The sequence below is a fragment of the Gopherus flavomarginatus genome, chromosome 3, assembly GCF_025201925.1.
Source record: "Gopherus flavomarginatus isolate rGopFla2 chromosome 3, rGopFla2.mat.asm, whole genome shotgun sequence".
In the NCBI taxonomy this organism is placed as follows: Eukaryota; Metazoa; Chordata; order Testudines; family Testudinidae; genus Gopherus; species Gopherus flavomarginatus.
In genome coordinates, this window is record NC_066619.1 from 150,827,847 (window position 1) to 150,846,666 (window position 18,820).

At 43.3% G+C, this 18,820-nt stretch overlaps 1 protein-coding gene across 7 annotated transcripts in view; it reads right to left on the reverse strand.

Moving 5' to 3' along the window:
• Nucleotides 1-473: 473 nt before the first annotated feature.
• Nucleotides 474-18,820, reverse strand: part of TEX15 (testis expressed 15, meiosis and synapsis associated) — an 87,808-nt gene continuing 69,461 nt past the window's right edge. For 5 of the 7 annotated variants that reach the window (XM_050944956.1, XM_050944960.1, XM_050944959.1 and 2 more), the window contains 2 exons: nucleotides 14,258-15,432; nucleotides 474-2,927 (listed from right to left, as the gene is read on the reverse strand). In XM_050944956.1, the coding sequence (XP_050800913.1) occupies nucleotides 2,890-2,927; nucleotides 14,258-15,432 (1,213 nt within the window). In that variant the 3' untranslated portion in view covers nucleotides 474-2,889. Of the gene's footprint in view, nucleotides 2,928-14,257; nucleotides 15,433-18,820 lie in introns of those variants that run through there. The other 2 variants (XM_050944963.1, XM_050944962.1) reach the window with 2 other exon arrangements.

The window sequence follows — 18,820 nt, forward strand, 5'->3', positions numbered from 1 at the left end:
AGTTTCTGCCTATCCTCATTTGCTGTACAATTTGGCCAGATGTATTTCTGAAGGAGGCATACATGCCCCTAGTGAGACTCTTGTGTATACATTGGATGGATCAGACAGACCAGAATGATGTCACAGTAGCCATACTGCTGTTGTGACATATTCCTCTTGGTGAGAGACTATCCAGTAATTACAACGTTCTAGTATACCATGATGGCCATCATATTAGAGGCATGAATGGATATTTTCCAGGCCAGAACAGAGATTATTGCAAACTGTGGAAAACAAAGCAGATGCTACAGCTTTGTTTTTCTGATTGGGTTGACATGGAGGAGGAATTCTTCAGGCGTTTCACCTTAAATAAGGTCTTAATTTAACAGTGTCACTGCAGCCTCTTGCAATACTTCAAATGGAATCAAATGTCCAATTATATGGCTTTTGATATATTGTATACATAAGAAAATTAGTAGAATGCAACAATATACTACACAGCAATATAATAAGTGTTTTTATTATTATTCAAAAATGACAAACTGGCTAAATTCTGCATTATTACACCAGCAGATACTCATAGTAACCCATTGTAAAAAGCTGTAAGTCAAATTCAACCTTGCTGTAACTCTGGCTTCAGTGGAAATACACCAGAGATGAATTTGGCGCAATATGCCTAGTGTTGTATGTACCTGCTATCATTTAAGACTAAATAAAGAGAAAATTCAAGGTGGTTGGGGGCGTATAAAAGTCTTAAAATATTCCCTGCTCCACTGTAGCATGAAACAGGATTCCACTGTAATTTAGAGATATGAGTGGAGTGAAATTATTATTCATCCAAAGAAGCAGAGATGTACTAGAAAGGGGAAGAAGTAATTGCTGGGAACAACAGTTTTCACCTAAGTTTAACTTCAGCCAATATTTATTCTACCGGTCCTGAAATACCCTCTTGATAATACACCTGTAGTAAATAAACATTCTTACATTTCCAAACTATTGCTAGAAATTGAGTTTTTAATTCTAATCAGCTGTGTATGTTGCACAAAATCATGAGACGTTTACCACTTGTAGAAGTCTGTTTTCCTGTTGATGAAGATTTACACTTCCCAATCATGTTAAAAGATGTATTTCAGATGTTACATGTGCATATCAGATGTAGAAATTACCAATTTAGGGCTTAACTCTGCTCTTAAATATGTGGATTTCTGTTACCATAGAGCCAGTGAGATCATCTGCTATCCAATTGTGTGTAAACCACAGGAACGGATTTTTACAAGATACACGGAATAGGAACGCATCTATCTCAGATTGCGATAGGAGGGTGAAACCCTGGCCCCATTGAGATCAATGGCAAAGGTTCTGTGATTTCAGTGGGACCCGGATTTCAGTGGGACCCAGATCTCTTTGTGATTCTGATTCATGTAATTCACCTCTAATTATATCTTGTTCTCATGAAAACACCACAGTACACAAATAACATTTAGAAAATACTGGTAATTCTTCAGCAAAGAGAGACTGTCATAAACCCTGGACTATTCTGCATACTTAGAAGTTCAACACAAGTATTTTAATTGTTCTGTAAATTGTGTTTTTAACGTAAATTAATAGCTAATGCCTTACCGAGTTGCCAATTTTGTAGCTTGTGCTATGTTCTAAATTACCACCTTAGAGACACCTAACTGTAACTAGACTATCAGTCTCATTATTTCTGTATTACTTGCTACATTTAAAAAAAAACCTGTTTAATGCATACAAATTAAGTTTACTCAAATACTTGCACTGTGCAAATGCTGTTAACATTTAAAATTAAAATCTTCAATAAGACCTATATACTTAGAAATATTTCTAAGAAAAATGTACAAAAATTAGAAAAATAAGTCTTCTCTGTTAGAAAAAAATATCAAAAGTATTCCAACCACTGCCATAAATAATATACATATATATAATATGGTAGTGTAAAAACTGTGGATTGAAACAATATGTTAGTTATTTGCATATCAGATACAGCAAAGTCTCAACTACCATTATAGAAAATACTAACCATAACATTCAAGAATCACATTTCTCTGTTCCAGTGTTTACAAAAAGAGCAGCCCAGGCTAGCAGAAAGTCCGTGCACATTTTCTGCAAAACCAGACATGAGTGATGGGTAAGTCCTGCGCTGGCCCACTGCACTGGGGTGAATTTCACCCAAGTATTCAGAACTGACTATAGATCTTGACAGCCCGAGGCAGAGCTTTTGTTCAAAAAAATGTATTTAAAAGCTAAAAATCCTATAATCACACCTCAAAAGTTCAGTTTTCATTTTTTTAGATGTCAAACACTATCATATCACAGTCCTAAAAGTTAACTAAAAACTTAATGCCTTAGGGTAGAATCCAGAGACACAACACCCAGTGAGGCTAAACAGCCTCTCCAGTAGGCAGAGGAAAAAGAATCCTGCTCCAGGCCAAAGCCATAGAACCAATTCACAGCTATTACTTTATCCAGTGGTTTAAACTGCCTTTTGTACTGCAGAACCATGCTGGCTCCACAGTCAGAGGGCCCTCGGTGGTCACTGAGGTGGGGTTACATTTGTCCCTTCCTCTGTGTTTTGTTTTTTTTAATCTGGTTAGGTAAGTCTTGCTATTCACTAACGACTCAATCCTGCACCTGCAGAAATTACTAGGAAAACTCCAACTGTCTTAATGTCCTAAAACAAGGGAGTGATTTTGATGTAACCATTCGGAAAATGCAAATTATGTTGCCTTGTGAGGTAAGTGGTTACACTTCAAAACATTATACAATGCTCTGTATTGTATATCAGCAGTAAATCTATACAAGCATTTTAAATATCTAATGCTACACAGCTTTAACAAAGAAAAATTACAACAAACAACACTGAACCAAAACGTTGTCATGGGACTGGTTTCAACATCCAGGATGAAAAGGTGCCTGCTGCCAGGGAGCTGGAAACAAAGAAAAAGATACTTGAGAATGGATTAAGGCACAGGAAATAGAGATTCCTCTTTCCACCCTCCAAAGCCCACCAAACAACAGGCCTTTGCACTTCTATAGCATCTTCTGAAGGTTTCGAAAGCATTCACCGACTGAAGCACTGACCTTCACCCTGTGCAGAGGGCAGCAAAAGGCCTATGCACCTTAAAGTCCTGTAATGCAAAGTCCTTCTGTGCAGGGGTGAATTTCAGCCTGTATAAATATTTACAATGAGTGAAGCTGAACACCACTTGTCCAAGAATAGAGACCAAGTCTGTGGAATAGCTGGGGTTAGAATCCAGTTTGCCTGATTCCCAGTCCTATGCTTCAACTACTACCATATTCCCTCTGCATGAGTTTATAAATGTAGACTATCAATTAGAGTTTCAAAAATGCCTATGTGATTTAGGAGCACAAGTTGCACAGAAAGTCAGCAGAATGTGTGCTGCTAAGTCAAATAATTGCTTTTGAAAAAAATCCCACCTACGTTTTAGTCATGGGTATTTTTAGTAGATGTCATGGACAGGTCACAGGCAGTAAACAAAAATTCACGACCTCTGACTTTTACTAAATACCCCTGATTAAAACTTGGGAGGGAGGGGCGGCTCAGGAGGATGGTGCTGGGGGTACTGCAGGTGCTGGGGAGGAGGGCATGGCCTGGGGGGGTGTGCCACGGGTGCTCGGGTGGGGAGTTGCAGTGTTGCTGGCACAGATAGTGCCGGAGGCCAAGCAACAGTGGTTCGTTGCCCGGTGTATTTCATGCTAATAAACACACCAGGGTGGAGAAGCAAGCAAAGTTTATTTGAGATCTCAAAGCGGTGCAAGGAGACGAACGCCTCAAATCATGCACCCCTACACAAGCGGCTTTTCCCTTTTTATAAGTTTTTTTTTCTTTTTCTTCTTTCTTCCCCCCGCCCCCTTCCTCCCCTGTAGCAGTTACATATGCCCAGGTGCATTAAGTAATCTTGGCTGTGCCAGCTCGTTAGTAAGTTTTCCTTCTGCAAGTTATCTTGTCCTTCTGCTAAAAGTGCACAGGCCTTATCACTACTGCTTTATACCGGTTTGAGCTGTGCTGCAACTGATAACTTACTGTTACACATTTAATTTCACAGCTGCTAGCTTTCTAGATCAAGTAGAGTTCAACATGGAGGAGCTTTGGTTCACTGAGGCCTAGATTTATGCCTAGTGACACCAACAGCGGCCTGGGAGAGATTACAGGGGGGTGCCCAGGGGGCACCACAGGTGCTGGGGAGGTGGCCCCGGGGGGCACCACAGGCATTCAGGGGGGGCACAGCCCAGGGGGCGCTGTGGGTGCTGGGGTGGGGGGTTAGTGGGTCTGATGCAGGCTCCCTATCTGGCTCCTGGGAAGTGGGGACCCCAGCTCCTAGCTCCATGTGCTGCCTCCCCTCTGCCCCAAGCCCTGATTCTGCAGCCCTCATTGGCAGGGAACCATGGCCAATGGGAGCTTTTGGGGGGGAGACAGCACATGGAGCTAGGAGCTGAGAGAGGGGAGTTGCTGTCACCCTTACGGGAACCGTCTCCCTGCCCCCTGGTAAGCACTGCCCCGCACCCCAACCCCCACCCCTGAGCCACCACCCCCACCCAAACTCCTGCTGCTGGGGAGCGTGGGCGGCGGGGGAGTAGACTGCCCCAGCAGCATCCAGTGCGACTGGCCCAGGGCTGCCCAAGCTGCTCAGGTAGCCCCCAGGCCAGGCACACCAGCCACTGTAGAAGTCGCACAGGTCACAGAATCCATAACCTCCATGACAAACATGGAGCCTTAAACATAAGCACCAAAAAAATATCAGAAATGTTCTCAGGAAGTAGGAGGGTAGCACCGAGCATTGGAAAGGGGAAAAAATCCTGCTGCTCTTTGTAAAACAGAGCCTACTCTAGTACAAAAAGGAAATCAATCTCTTCTAGTCCAAACCAGGGTGTGAACTCAAACTCTCATCACCACCATTTTTCATTTACTGGGCAGGGGAGGGGGAATGGTTACTTCAAAAGAGGGTGGTATTGGGCAGAAGACTGGTTAAAAAAACCTAACAAAACATGACAGCTATTCTAGCAAAACAGAACTGAAAATCATGTACCCAACTGTTTATGTGTCTTTGTGCACACGGTAAACACGTGGTTGCTGGGAACAGGAAAGGGAAGTTACTTACCACTACAGTAACTGAAGTTCTCTGAGATGTGTGGTCCTTCCCTGTATTCCACTGAGAGTGCACACGCGCCGATGACCAGCAGATTTTTGCTAGCAGCGTGTATCGGACTATGCCTGCGCACTTATCTCCTCGTGCTCCAAGCCGAGAGCATAAGAAGCAGAAGAGACCAGCCACTTCTCCAGTTCCTTCTCTACTGTGAATCAACTTTAAGATCTGCAGCAGAGGGGAAGGAGGGCAGATAGTGGAATACAGACAGGTTTCACACACCTCAAATAACTCGTTGCTGTACAGGAGTGTAACTTCCCTTTCTTCTTCAAGTGCTGGCCCCTACGTGTATTCCACGGTTGGTGCCTACAAGCAGTGTCTATTAAGGTGGAGGATGCGAGGACCTCTGGGAGGCTACAGACTACAGCAGCGCCCAGGGAAGTGTCAGCTGCAGAGGCCTGCACCAAAGCATGATCTCTGCAGAAGATATGGACTGACTCCACATGGCTCAATTACAAATTTCAAGGACGAGGACATTTTGTAATGAGGCTACTGAAGCGGCCTGGGCTCTCACATCTTGCAGTGCAGGAGTATTTGTCAGCTAGCATAGCAGAACGCAGCTCGGGATCCATTTGGAAAGTAGTTGGGGATGAGACAGCTTCCCCTCGCATCTGTTCTGCAACGGATACAAACAGTCTGGGTGATTGTCTCAATGAGTTTGTTCTTCACAGGTAAAATGAAACAGCTCTATGGACATCTAGGAATGAAGTCTTTTGTCTTCATTAGTGGTGTGCAGTGAAGAAAGTAGATAAGCTGATTGTCTGAATGAGATGGAAGTCAGAGACCACTTTAGGAAAAAACTTCAGGTGCAGTATGACAGGGTGTACCAAACCTGTACTGGTCAGGCAGTGGTTAACCAGCTACTTTGGGCCCAAGAGACCATGCCCTCACCCTTCCTGGGAGGGAGTATATAAAAGGAAGCAGCTCAGCTCAGTCTGGGCTGGCTGAGGAGACTAGACATGCACTGTGGGTTCCTGCAGAAGAAGCACTAAGATTCCAGACTGCTGAAGCTGAGGACCCTGACTGCGCCACGGAGAACCAGTTGACTGCATGGGTCAAAGGGGCACCAAGCTGCTGCTACCTGAGGAGATACCCGAGTCAGGCCTATGGGTAGGAAGTGACCCAGGAGACACCTCTGGAGACAGAGAGACCTACCCAACCTCCATGGGGTGCCTGCTTTCCTAGGGCCCTGGTGTGGAACCGAGTGGAGTAGGGTGGGCCCGGGTTCCCCTACCCTCCCTGTGCCTATGCCTGGATGCTACAGCTGTGGACTGTTGCTGCTAGGCATTACTGCCCTGGACTACTGATACTAGGTGCTACTGTTTGGGGGTTGCTGATACTGGCCACTACTGCCTTGGACACCTGCTACTAGGCCTTGCTGCCCAGAAGAAAAGGGCAGTTCTGGGGACACTTGCCACTAGGCCTTATTGCCCAGAAAGAAAAGGTGGTCCTGGGAATCCTTACCACTAGACTCGCAACCGCAGCAGAGGGAGCGACTTCTATTTGAACCCCGTCATCTCCCATGACTTGCAGTCTCACTGTCATCTTATCCGTGTGAAAGACTGTATATGGCAGATCCACCATAAGAGCTCCCAGTTACCCATCCTTCTAGCTGAGGTGATGGCTACTGCAATGAGGTGCCCCCGCCATGCAACCCCTGAGCACAAGAATGTGGGCCAGAAAGGGCCAATTAACTTTATATGCTGCCCCTAGGGGGAGCCAGGGATTGATAAGCACTAACTGAGAGGAGTGGATGTCCATATGAAAGTAGGCATTCTTCACATCGAGAGCTATGAACCAGTTCTCTGTGTTTAGTTGTAGAATAATTGGTACCAGTGTGACCAGTCTGAACCTCAATTTGCAGATAAAGACACTGAGTTGCCTGAGCTCTAAGATAGGTATCCATCCCACTTTCTTCTTTCAGATGAAGAAGAAATTTGATTAAAATCTTTCCTCCCCACTACTGAAGAGGTACTGGTTCCATAGTTCCCTGAAGCAGGAGAAAGTTCATCTCTTGAATGAGCATCCCCTCGTGAGAGTGGTCCCTGCAGAAAGACAGGGAAGCAGATTTCAGGGTCAAGGGGGACAGGAATTATATAGTACTACTGAGATTGCACTAGATTGAGAACCCATCTGTCTGTTATTGCCTGCCAGGCATAAGCAAAGTGTGCTACTCAGCTGCCAAATTTAGTCTGTAGGCACATGGTGGATGGATGTGGCATCTGAGGTGGTTCACAGCTCTTGTGCATCCTGTAAAAAATACTTCTTTGTGGGAGGCTGAGGTTACGAGGAAGACGAGGAGGGATCATTCTGTTTGCTCCTCTGCAGCTTCTGCCTTTTCTGTGTTGGTTCGTAAGCCCTTTGGTGGTAGAAGTGCCAAGGCAGTGGATGATAAGAACATAAGAACGACCATACTGGGTCATACCAAAGGTCCATCTAGCCCAGTATCCTGTCTACCGACAGTGGCCAATGCCAGGTGCTTCAGAGGGAATGAACAGAACAGGTAATCATCAAGTGATCCACTCCCTGTCGTTCATTCCCAGCTTCCGGCAAACAGACGCTAGGGACACCATCCCTGCCCATCCTGGCTAATAGCCATTGATGGACCTAGTCTCTAGGAACTTATCTAGTTCTTTTTCGAACCCTGTTATAGTCTTGGGCTTCACAACATCCTCTGGCAAAGAGTTCCATGGGTTGACTGTGTGTTGTGTGAAGAAATACTTTCTTTTGTTTGTTTTAAACCTGCTGCCTATTAATTTCATTTGGTGACCCCTAGTTCCTGTGTTATGCGAAGGAGTAAATAGCACTTCCATATCTACTTTCTCTACAACAGTCATGATTTTACACACCTCAATCATATCCCCTCTTAGTTGTCTCTTTTCCAAGCTGAAAAGTCTCAGTCTTATTAATCTCTCCTTATAAAGAAGCTGTTCTATACCACTAATCATCTTTGCTGTCCTTTTCTGAACCCTTTCCAATTTCAATATATCTTTTTTGAGAAGGGGTGACCACATCTGCACGCAGCATTCATGATGTTTGTACGGCTGAGGCCTACAGTTCTTCCGCCTCAGAGCTGGAGTGTAGGTCCTCAAGGAGTGAAGTGTTGCTCTTAAATCCTTCAGTGAGTGCAAAGTTTTATCGGTTCTATATCTAAATAGGTTGTTTCCTTCAAAGGGCTAGTCCTCCATTGTGGATTGTACTTCCCTGGGGAATCCCGAGGAATAAAGTCACAAGGCTCTATGCACAACAATGGCCAATGAACATGCAGCTGGGTCAAATGCATCAACTGATTCCTGAAGAGAAGATCTAGTGATTAATCTATCGTCCTCGATTATCGCCTGGAACTGCAATCTGTGCTCCTGCAGGAGTTTGTCCATAAACTCTATCAATTTGAAGAAACTGATCAAATCATATTTTGAGAGCAATACCTGACAACTGACTATATGAATTTCCAGGCAGGCTGAGGTAATAACTTTCCTGCTCATTTAGTGGCCTCATCTGACATGGTGGACTTCGTCTGATGACGTCTACTTCTTTCAGTAGTGGCGTGAACTAAAGAGTTTGGGGCAGGATGCGTAAATAAAAATTACACCCCCTTAGCCAGCACATAGCATTTATTTTGGAAGTGGCAGCACATGTGCCTGGCATATGTCAGATGACCTCCATGATGGTCTCATTCATGGTGAGTGCTACCCTGCTCAGCCATCTACTCCACAAAATGTCGAGGAATTTGTGAGGAGCCTCATATACCTCCTCCAGTGGGATCTGGTGGTGAGTCTCAGCCATTCTCCTCAACAGGTCTTGAAACTATCTGTAATTATGGGGAGGAGATGAGGCTGGTGCCACTGAGAATGAAATTGCTGTCAAAGGTAGCAGTACCAACAGATTCTGTTCCTCTTCATCCTCCTTCATCAGTACTTGAGGATGCTCTGGCTCATCCCAAGGAAGGGAGTGTATCTTCATGATGCAAGCGTACCACTTGGGGCATCATGCATATATGTTCCACATCCTAGTAAAGCCAGTGAGATGGGCTGGACATTGGTTGGGGAGGTCCCTATGGCATGGGGCACCATCAGTCGCAAGGTGGATATCCTTAAGTGGCCTCGAGGGAGCCCAAGAAGTCCCGGATGCTCTGTTGGGGCTGTCATTTGACTGAGGGGGTGATGGTCCTTCACCAACATCAGTGTCCTCCTCTAAGGAGAATGTAGGTTCCACTTATAGTGGTGGTGTCATCAGAACTGTGGTTGACGACATCCCATGGTTGGTGGGAAGGACAGGAAAGCAGCTTCTTCTCTCACCATCCCAGTGCTGACTAAGTCAGGATCTCTCTACTGAGGACTGAATCCAAAAGGATGGGAGACTCTGAATCAAGAAGCATGATGAAGACCTCTGCATTTGTATGTCTGTCCATGCTGGTGGAAGGGCAAGGGCTCTTCTCTCTATGTACTGTCTAAGCCAGTATCAGTAAAGTCTTCAACACTGAAGCCCTTTTACTGGGGTGAAACAGTGCTGTCGGTACAACTCTGCTTTAGCTGGTACTGACGGTTGACCGTCTTTGAAGTCTTGATGTTTCAACTTTGTCCATACTGGTAGTAGTCCCATCTCTGATGCTATCGGGGCACCTTTTCTTTTTGGATCTTGTGAATCAGCAACAAGATCCTTATGAGCTCTTGAGCCTCCATGACCAGAACAAGATGTCTCCTCTGCCTTTGAATGTGCTGGGGAAGAAGCTCTCCTCTTAAGAGATGGATTTAGAGGGTGATCTCTCTGAATATTTTGAAGTGTTTCCTGCCCTCATTAAGTGCCTGAGAAGTGGAGTCTTTGGTTCCGCTCCTGTGTCTGATGTTGCAGAGCTAAGAGGCATGCTCCTGAGTGCTTTGGGCCACTGCACAAGGGGATCTACCTGGCCTGGGTCACTGCAGCCTCATTGCACACAGCATAAAATGTTTTCTGAGTCTGTCTTCTCATGCCTAGTGGCTCTGGTTGGGAAAGGCATGGCGAATATTGCACTTGGAAGCTACATGAGCCTCTCCAAGACAACAGAAGCACTTTTGGTAGTCGTCACTGACTGAGAAGATCTGGGAGTTGGAGATGCGGGTCTTAAAGCCCAGAAGCTTTGGTATAATTGTCACCCTGTACAGGAGGTGTAGGGTAAACCCAAGTCTAACTCACTAACTGAATACCAAGTTAAACACTATCACAATCTACTAATAATAAGAAAAATATTTACAGAGAAACACTGAAAAGCTTTGCAGACACTGAAGAGGTTCATCTCAGATCATGTGGAAGTAGAAAGGAACTGGAAAGGTGGTCTGTCAGCACCGCCCTTTACATTCTTGGTTCAGAGCATAAGGAGAGGAAGGCCACAGATGTGGACCAACTGACACTATTAGCAAAAATCTTCTACTACTACAAGAGATGATCCTTATATGTCTTCCACTGTGGGGGCTCATGCACTTCATCCACCTGAGACCAGAAGATTTTTGCTAATAGCTAAATGGTGATAATCAGGAGATTTGCTAGTATCTTCCTTCTCAAGATGTAAGTGTAATAATATAGTTTCCACTCTTCAGCCCTGAGCCACAGACTCACAGGTAAGGTATTTTGTACAATAGGATAAAAATAGGTGCTTGGCAGCATTTGTGCATACTGGGCCAAACTCTCACTTATGTGACCAAGGGCCAAATCCTGAGGACTAGTTATGCAATCACTAGGGGCTAAAGATTTCCTATCAACCTATCTCCACACTCTTCATTGTGATGAGTCTGAGGATGGCAGCCCAAGTGTGGAAAGGGATGGAGGGGTAAGTACAGGCACAAGGAGGAGAAGGGAAACCAGTTCTACAGCGAGTCAATACTGCAGCCTCTCTAATTTCATTCTACACCAGCTCTGACCCTAGGTCAATTAGCCTAGTTAAGAGCTTGGTTACGCAGCCACGTTGGTTGTACAATGACGTAGTTCTATAACTGACTGAGACAGGTTTCAGAATGAACAGCAGCACCCTCAGGGAACCAGGGGGGTGACATTCACTCCTCTAAAGAAGGCCAGCACAAGGCCTATGCATCATTTAAGTCCTCAAAATAAGGGGTGAGAAGAATTTAAGTAGCGCACAAGGGTGAATTTCACTCCATGCCTTTATCGTTAAACACAGAAATACTAAACAGAGAGAGTGTATTTGTTTTCCAGTGTAACATTAAAATTAGCGCTGTCAAGCAATTAAAAAAATTAAACACACGATCAAAAAAATTAATCGCACTGTTAAACAATAATAGAATACCATTTATTTAAATATTTTGGATGTTTTCTACATTTTCAAATATATTGATTTCAATTACAACAAAGAATACAAGGTGCACAGTGCTCAGTTTATATTTATTATTTATTACAAGTATTTGCACTGTAAAAGAAATAGTATTTTTCAGTTCACCTAATACAAGTGTACAGTAGTGCAATCTCTTTATCATGAAAGTTGAACATACAAATGTAGAATTATTTACAAAAAACTCGCATTCAAAAATAAAACCATGTAAAATTTTAGAACCTGCAAGTCCACTCAGTCCTACTTCTTGTGCAGCCAATCGCTCAGATAAACAGGTTTGTTTACATTTGCAGGAGATAATGTTGCCCACTTCTTGTTTACAATTTCACCTGAAAGTGAGAACAGGTGTTCTCATGGTACTGTTGTAGCTGGCATTACAAAATATTTACGTGCCAGATGTGCTAAAGATTCATATGTCCCTTTATGCTTCAATCACCATTCCAGGAGACATGTGTCCATGCTGATGATGGGTTCTGCTTGATAACGATCCAAAGCAGAGCGGACCGATGTATTTCATTTTAATTATCTGAGTCAGACGCCAAAAGGAAAGGTTGATTTTCTTTTTTGGTGGTTTGGGTTCTGTAGTTTCCGCATCTGAGTGTTGCTCTTTTAAGACTTCTGAAAGCATGCTCCACACCTCGGCCCTCTCAGATTTTGGAAAGCACTTCAGATTCTTAAACCTTGGGTTGAGTGCTGTAGCTATCTTTATAAATCTCACATCGGTACCTTGAGTTTTGTCAAATCTGCAGTGACAGTGTTTTTAAAATGAACAACATGTGCTGGTTCATCACCCGAGACTGCTATAACATGAAATATTTGGCAGAATTCGGGTAAAACAGAGCAGGAGACATACAATTCTCCCCGAAGTTCAGTCACAAATTTAATTAATGCATTTTTTTTTAAACGAGCATCATCAGCATGGAAGCATGTCCTCTGGAATGGTGGTTGTAGTAGGATCAGGCATATGAACATTTAGCATATCTGACATGTAAATACATTGCAATGCTGGCTACAAAATGCCATGCAAATGCCTGTTCTCACTTTCTGGTGACATTGTAAATAAGAAGAGGGCAGCATTACCTCCCATAAATGTAAATAAACTTGTTTGTCTCAGCAATTGGCTGAACAAGAAGTAAGACTGAGTGGACTTGTAGATACTTAAGTTTTACATTGTTTTGGTTTTGAGTGCAATTATGTAACAAAAAACTATTTTTGTAAATTTCACTTTCAGGACAGAGATTGCACTAGAATACTTGCATGAGGTGAACTGAACAATACTATGTCTTTTGTTTATCATTTTTACAGTGCAAATATTTGTAATTAAAAATAATATACACTTGGATTTCAATTACAGCACAGAATACAATATATATGAAAATGTAGAAAAACATCCAAAATATTTAATAAATTTTAATTGGCATTCTATTGTTTAACAGTGCAGTGATTAATCATGATTAATCAATAAAACGGCAATTAATCATCATTAATTTTTTTTAGTTAATCGCATGAGTTAACTGCAATTCATTGACAGCCCTAATTGAAATGTAAGTCTAATAACTCAAATGGAATGCACAACTAGATCATTAGACACTGACAGCTAGGAAAATAATAAGGCTAGGAATGTTCAGCTAGTCCAGATATCTAATGGCTGAAAAATGCTTAATGCTTTATCAATTTTTACAGTAAGACATTCAATGGAGGGGGGCCTTGCAGAGTTCATGCTCCCAGCCTTTAGGTAAGGAAGTGCTTATTGCATTATTCAACAATTGCTCTACATCAGGGTGGGCAAACTTTTTGGCCAGATCTGGGTATGGAAATTGTTTGGTGGGCCATGAATGCTCATGAAATTGGGGGTTGGGGCGTGGGAGGGGTGCGGGCTCTAGCTGGGGGTGCGGGCTCTAGGGTGGGGCTGGGGATGAGAGGTTTGGGGTGCAGGAGGGTGCTCTGTGCTGCGGCTGAGGGATTCAGAGGGTGGAACGGGGATCAGGGCTGGGGGCTGGGGCATGGGAAGGAGTCAGGGGTGCAAGCTCCAGGCAGCACTTACCTCAAGCAGCTCCTGGAAGCAGCAGCATGTCCCTTCTCTGGCTCCTACGTGGAGGCATGGCCAGGAAGCTCTGCATGCTGCCCCGCCCACAGGCGCTGCCCCTACAGCTCCCATTGGCCACAGTTCCCAGCCAGTGGGAGCTACAGAGGCAGCACTTGGGATGGGAGTAACATGTGGAGCCCCCTGGCTGCCCCTACGCATAGTAGCCAGAGCAGGGACATGCCTCTGCTTCTGGGAACCATGGCACACGTGGAGTGGGGCAAGCCCCAGACCCTGCTCCCCAGCGGGAGTTCGAGGACCGTATTAAAACATCTAAAGGGCCAGATGTGACCCCTGGGCCGTAGTTTGCCCACCCCTGCTCTACATACTGGCTGAGAGAGACTTCACAATCCCAAAAGGAAAGTGTTAGCACTATGTCATAATACAGTGAAACACTAAATGAGAATGGATTTATGAAGACTGAAACCATGGGTAAAACAGATGCACTGCCCTGTTTGAAAGATACTAAGCCAAATTCAGAGGTGACTCACTGATTCTAAGAGAGTCCAGTTTGCACCTCTGCACGTGGCATAGTGTATCATCTGAAAAATCATTGGATCAAGGCCAAAAACTTAATGGTATTTGTTCTATCCTAGGTTGAGGCAGCAAAGCAATGTCTAGATTTAAACACCCAATGTCACAACAATAACAATATGAAAAAAATACTGAATTTAATAGCCATGCACTTACTGCTGGTCCAAACAGCTCCTGAGGATGATCCTGTATTGGAAGGATATGGAAAAGGACCTTGTGACCAAGGCTGATTTGCAGCATATTGTGGTAAAGATGGCACCTGAGAGTTGTAAGAAAGGGGCATCTGAGAATGAAAATATCCATGCACTGGGTATATTTGAGCATAGTCAGGCCTTTGTAGCTCCCCAAGAGCAGCATAACTAAATGACTGGGTGTAAAACATATTAGTGTGTGCATTATACACATTACTTGCAACTGCAGATGTGCCAGAATGAGCAAACTGTTGTACTTGGTAAGTTATCCCCTGGTAAGTCCGGGTTAAGGAACTGCCATTGCTATCACTTTGATGACAAGAATAAAAAGGACAGGTTGTCTCATGAGCCTGCACTAAAGAACGTTGCACTGGAGGTGTTGATGGTGGAAGTTCATTTTGAAGGACAGCAGAATGTTCAGCAGGGCTTTCTGCGTCTTCATCGGAATCTGGTTCCAAAAGAGAGCACACCGATGGTGACTGTGTATTTTTATTTGTCATAAGCACAGGAAGATCTGAAGTACTGACAGGCACACTGCGGGGAGACTCTGAGTTCTTTTCATGGTTCTTGTCTTTTCTGTCAGGTTTTGTGGCTAAATTATTAGTTTTACTATATTCCGCCAGTAAACTGGATCTCGATATATTTCCTGTGGCGTCTGATTCTTGCACACGCTGTAGATTTAGTGTAGCAGACACAGCAGAACTATCACCTTGTTTTGTTGTTGACCTAACAGATTTGTGTGTTGAACATAAATTATTCTCAAGAGACTTTTGAAGTAGTGGCTCTTTTTCTAAAGACAAATTGGCATTTTCATGTTTCTTGTCACAGGGGGCAAAACCTTCACGATGTTTTCTTGCACTTTTGTAAAAATTACTGTTTCTTTGGATCATGTGCTTTAGATTTGCTGATCTCTGCTGGCTCGTTAAGCCTTTTAAATTAACAAATGAGCTTTTTGAAGCATCTGGTGTATATTTAACATGTGGAGAGCAATAAACAGCTTCCAAGTCTTTTGAATGCAAAGGTGAGCACGGTAATTGGTCTTGCCCAGCTTTTTCTAGAGGCCTCTTGTTTCCTAGATTATCCGGTGAGATACTCAACGCTAGATCTTTTTCATTTTGAGGAGTAACTCTTGCATTCTCTCTAAAAAGAGCAAAACATAATTATATATTTGTACATCCACACTTCCTTTTTATCCCATTGGTAATAAAGAATATATACATATCACTATCAAATACTGGTAGTAAAAGAATTGTTTACAAGGCAAATGCATAAAACATCTGCTTTAATACTTTAAATATATATGGATTAACAACTCACTAGTCCATGCTATTTTATAATTACAGGATGTAATACTGTAGAATAGTATTCCACACCACTTTACTGTATTTTATAGTTCAGGCATATGTTATTCAACATTACACTATTTTTTTCAATTGGACATTATTCTAGAATTTCCTCAATGTTTAGTCTGTTCAGTCCAGTGTGGAAGTATTCTACCTGAGCAAAACTGAACAAAACTATACAGTTTCGAATCACAAACCAAATCACACATCTTATGCCTGAGGAAACCATGAAGGAACTCTGCTCCTTGCTCTTCTCAGTTCCCTAACAATTGTCTGCTGAAGAAAATGAGGAAGATTCTACCTCGTCTTTTCCTGAAATAGCTTTGTTAAGTTAAGTGCCTTTAACTGGTGTTCTGATCTCTGAACTCAAGAAGAGTGAGTGGTGCACTAATCGACATACTTCATCATCAGCTCCTATGATATGTAGGCAAGTGAAAGAGTGATCTCAGATTCCAGACTAGGGAGGTAAAAAAATGCTTTGGTCTGAAACCAGGCAGCTGGTAGCACTATTAGTGTCTTTTAGTAGTAACAAAAATATTTTCTTGCAAGGTAAGAATTGATAATTCCACTCTAAGTATTGATCTACCATTGGAACGCTGAAAAACAATAGCATATGGCCCATTTCTAAATTTACCACAACTAGAAATCTGACTTGATATCCTACAGGATTTAAGCTTCAAAGTGTAATTTCTACTCTTTCCTCTATCCTAAAAAAGTGCTGTTAATCTTCATTCCTTCTCCAATACTATATCAATAACTCTCTTCTTCCCACCCTGCCCCCTCCCCATCCCAGATGCAATGAATTTTCTTTCTTCTTTGAATTTAAGCAGCTGGTTAGTGATTTAACTGAAACAAACTGTGGTATCTGGAGCTTTAAAAACAGTAGCAATTTGCAACAGTTCAAAAGGCTTGTCAGTTGGCAGCAACTGGACCTAGAGTTAAAGGCTGACTCCAAGAATGAAGTGGATGTAGCATGTAAGAAAGAACCTGCTAACTCATCTCATATGTTACTTTATTTTTCTTGTTATTCTGCTCAAATTGAATTGTAGTTAATTAAAAGGCTGTATGTGACTTATTGGAAAATCAGGAGTCAAAACAGGAAAATCATTGGTGGGAAACCTTTAATGGAATTCTTGAAACACTAAGGTGAGTCAGTGAAGCTACAATTACAGAAGAGTTCTGTATCTGAAAAGAGAGGAAGAGAAATAAAGTACAAAGAGGGTAAAAATGGTCATGTCTGGAAAATGGACATTTTTCATTTTGATAGCAAAGTTGAGGATCTGAGTTTAAGTACAAAGGCTGCATTTGTATTTTTAGGCCAATGCCGCTGAAGTCAATCATAAGTTCCAACTCTAGCTGGAAAGAGATATTTACACACTTATGTTTCCCTCAAGAGCTGGGTGACATGAACTAAGAGGACATGAAATGCTTAAAAACACTATGCACTCCAAACAGACTTACTAACTAAGAGATACATGTCACTTAAGATGCAAAAAGAAGAAAGTGTATCTGATTTTCTGGCTACTCTTAAAGCTGTCCATAATCTCTGCCATTTCAGTAACCACTTAGAAGTCCTTCTAGGACTGTTCTGTAATTCAGATCAGAAATCCAAAATTAAGAAAATGACCATTGAGTATAGCTCATAACAAAGATCTTAATCTGGAAGGAACAGTAGACAGAGCTCTGTTTCTTTTGGTTGGTTCTGTTTGAAACAGTATATCTGCTTAGATGTCATACAAAATAAGAGAAGCACAGCGCCTGGCAAAAGGGACAGAAGGCACTCTTCTCTCACCAGGCTCACTTAACACAAACACAGAGTAGCGTGACCATTTTCAAAAAATCCCTGACGCTAGAACATAACACTAAACTGCACTGTTACACACAATTCTCCCGCTATGGGAGAGGATGAGAGAAAGAATGAACCGTATGTGCATAATGTAGTAAAATATAATCCAGTGGGCAAGTTAGAGGTGTCATTTGATTGGAAAAATTTACAGAATCATAATTTCAATTGTGTTACTCTCTGCAGCATGGCCGAGGGGACTCACTGCCCCCACTCTTCCAGCTCCAGGTCCTCTGGTGGAAAATTTGATTATATAATGTCATTGGGCCAAGTTGAGTATTATTCAAAAGACCTTTCTCCCACAACTACAATGGCACCAAAATATGACAACCGTAGAAAAACTATGTAGATATATATTCAAGAAAATATGTAAAAATCAATTATTTTTAATTATATTTAACACAGGAATGCATTGCTTACATAAAAAAACCCACAGATCTTTGGTAATCCAAGAGAACTTAGACTTGACATGTAGGACTGAAAACATTTATTAATCAAAATCATCATTGGTGTTGTCTCCACCTAGGGCACCACTGCTACACACACTGTTGCACTGACAGTGTCTGGGTGGCACTTGCACATCTCCATACAAGGCAGGCTGCTGGCGAAACATTTGCAGGGCAGTGAACATCTGGTCTCTGCACACGAGAAATTGATTAGTTGAAGGACTGATTCTGGAGCGCAAATCTCAGGTGTAAATTTTTTTTTATTTGTCGAGAGCTTGTGCTTCAGCTATATCCTCTATGATTGCTAAGCAGGACAGCCTCTGCTGGCATAAGGTACCAACCAGTCACATTGTCAGTAGGTGCTGGCTTGGGGAAGACCATGCAAGATGTGCATTAATTTGCTTTTCATCTGGCACATAGGCATAGGTTCACTGCATGTAAACACTGATCATGGTACCACAGAAAACTCATATTTTCCCATAAGATGTATGAGGAATTTGCCACAGGTTTTGGAATGAATTGTTAACTAATCGTCACTTGTAGTCAGGGCCGGCTCCAGGCCACAGCACGCCAAGCGTGTGCTTGGGGCGGCACGCCGCAGGGGGCGCTCTGCCGGTTGCTGGGAGGGCGGCAGGTGGCTCTGGTGGAGCTGCCGCAGGCGTGGCTGCGGTCGGTCCGCTGGTCCTGCGGCTCTGGTGGACCTCCCACAGACATGCCTGCAGCAGCTCCATCAGAGCCACGGGACAATCGGACCCTCCGCAGAAATGCCTGCAGCAGGTCCACCGTAGCCACGGGACCAGCTGACTGTCCGCAGAAATGCCTGCGGGAGGTCCACCAGAGCCGCGGGACCGGTGAGCGGCAGAGAGCCCCCCCGCAGCATGCCGCCGTGCTTGGGG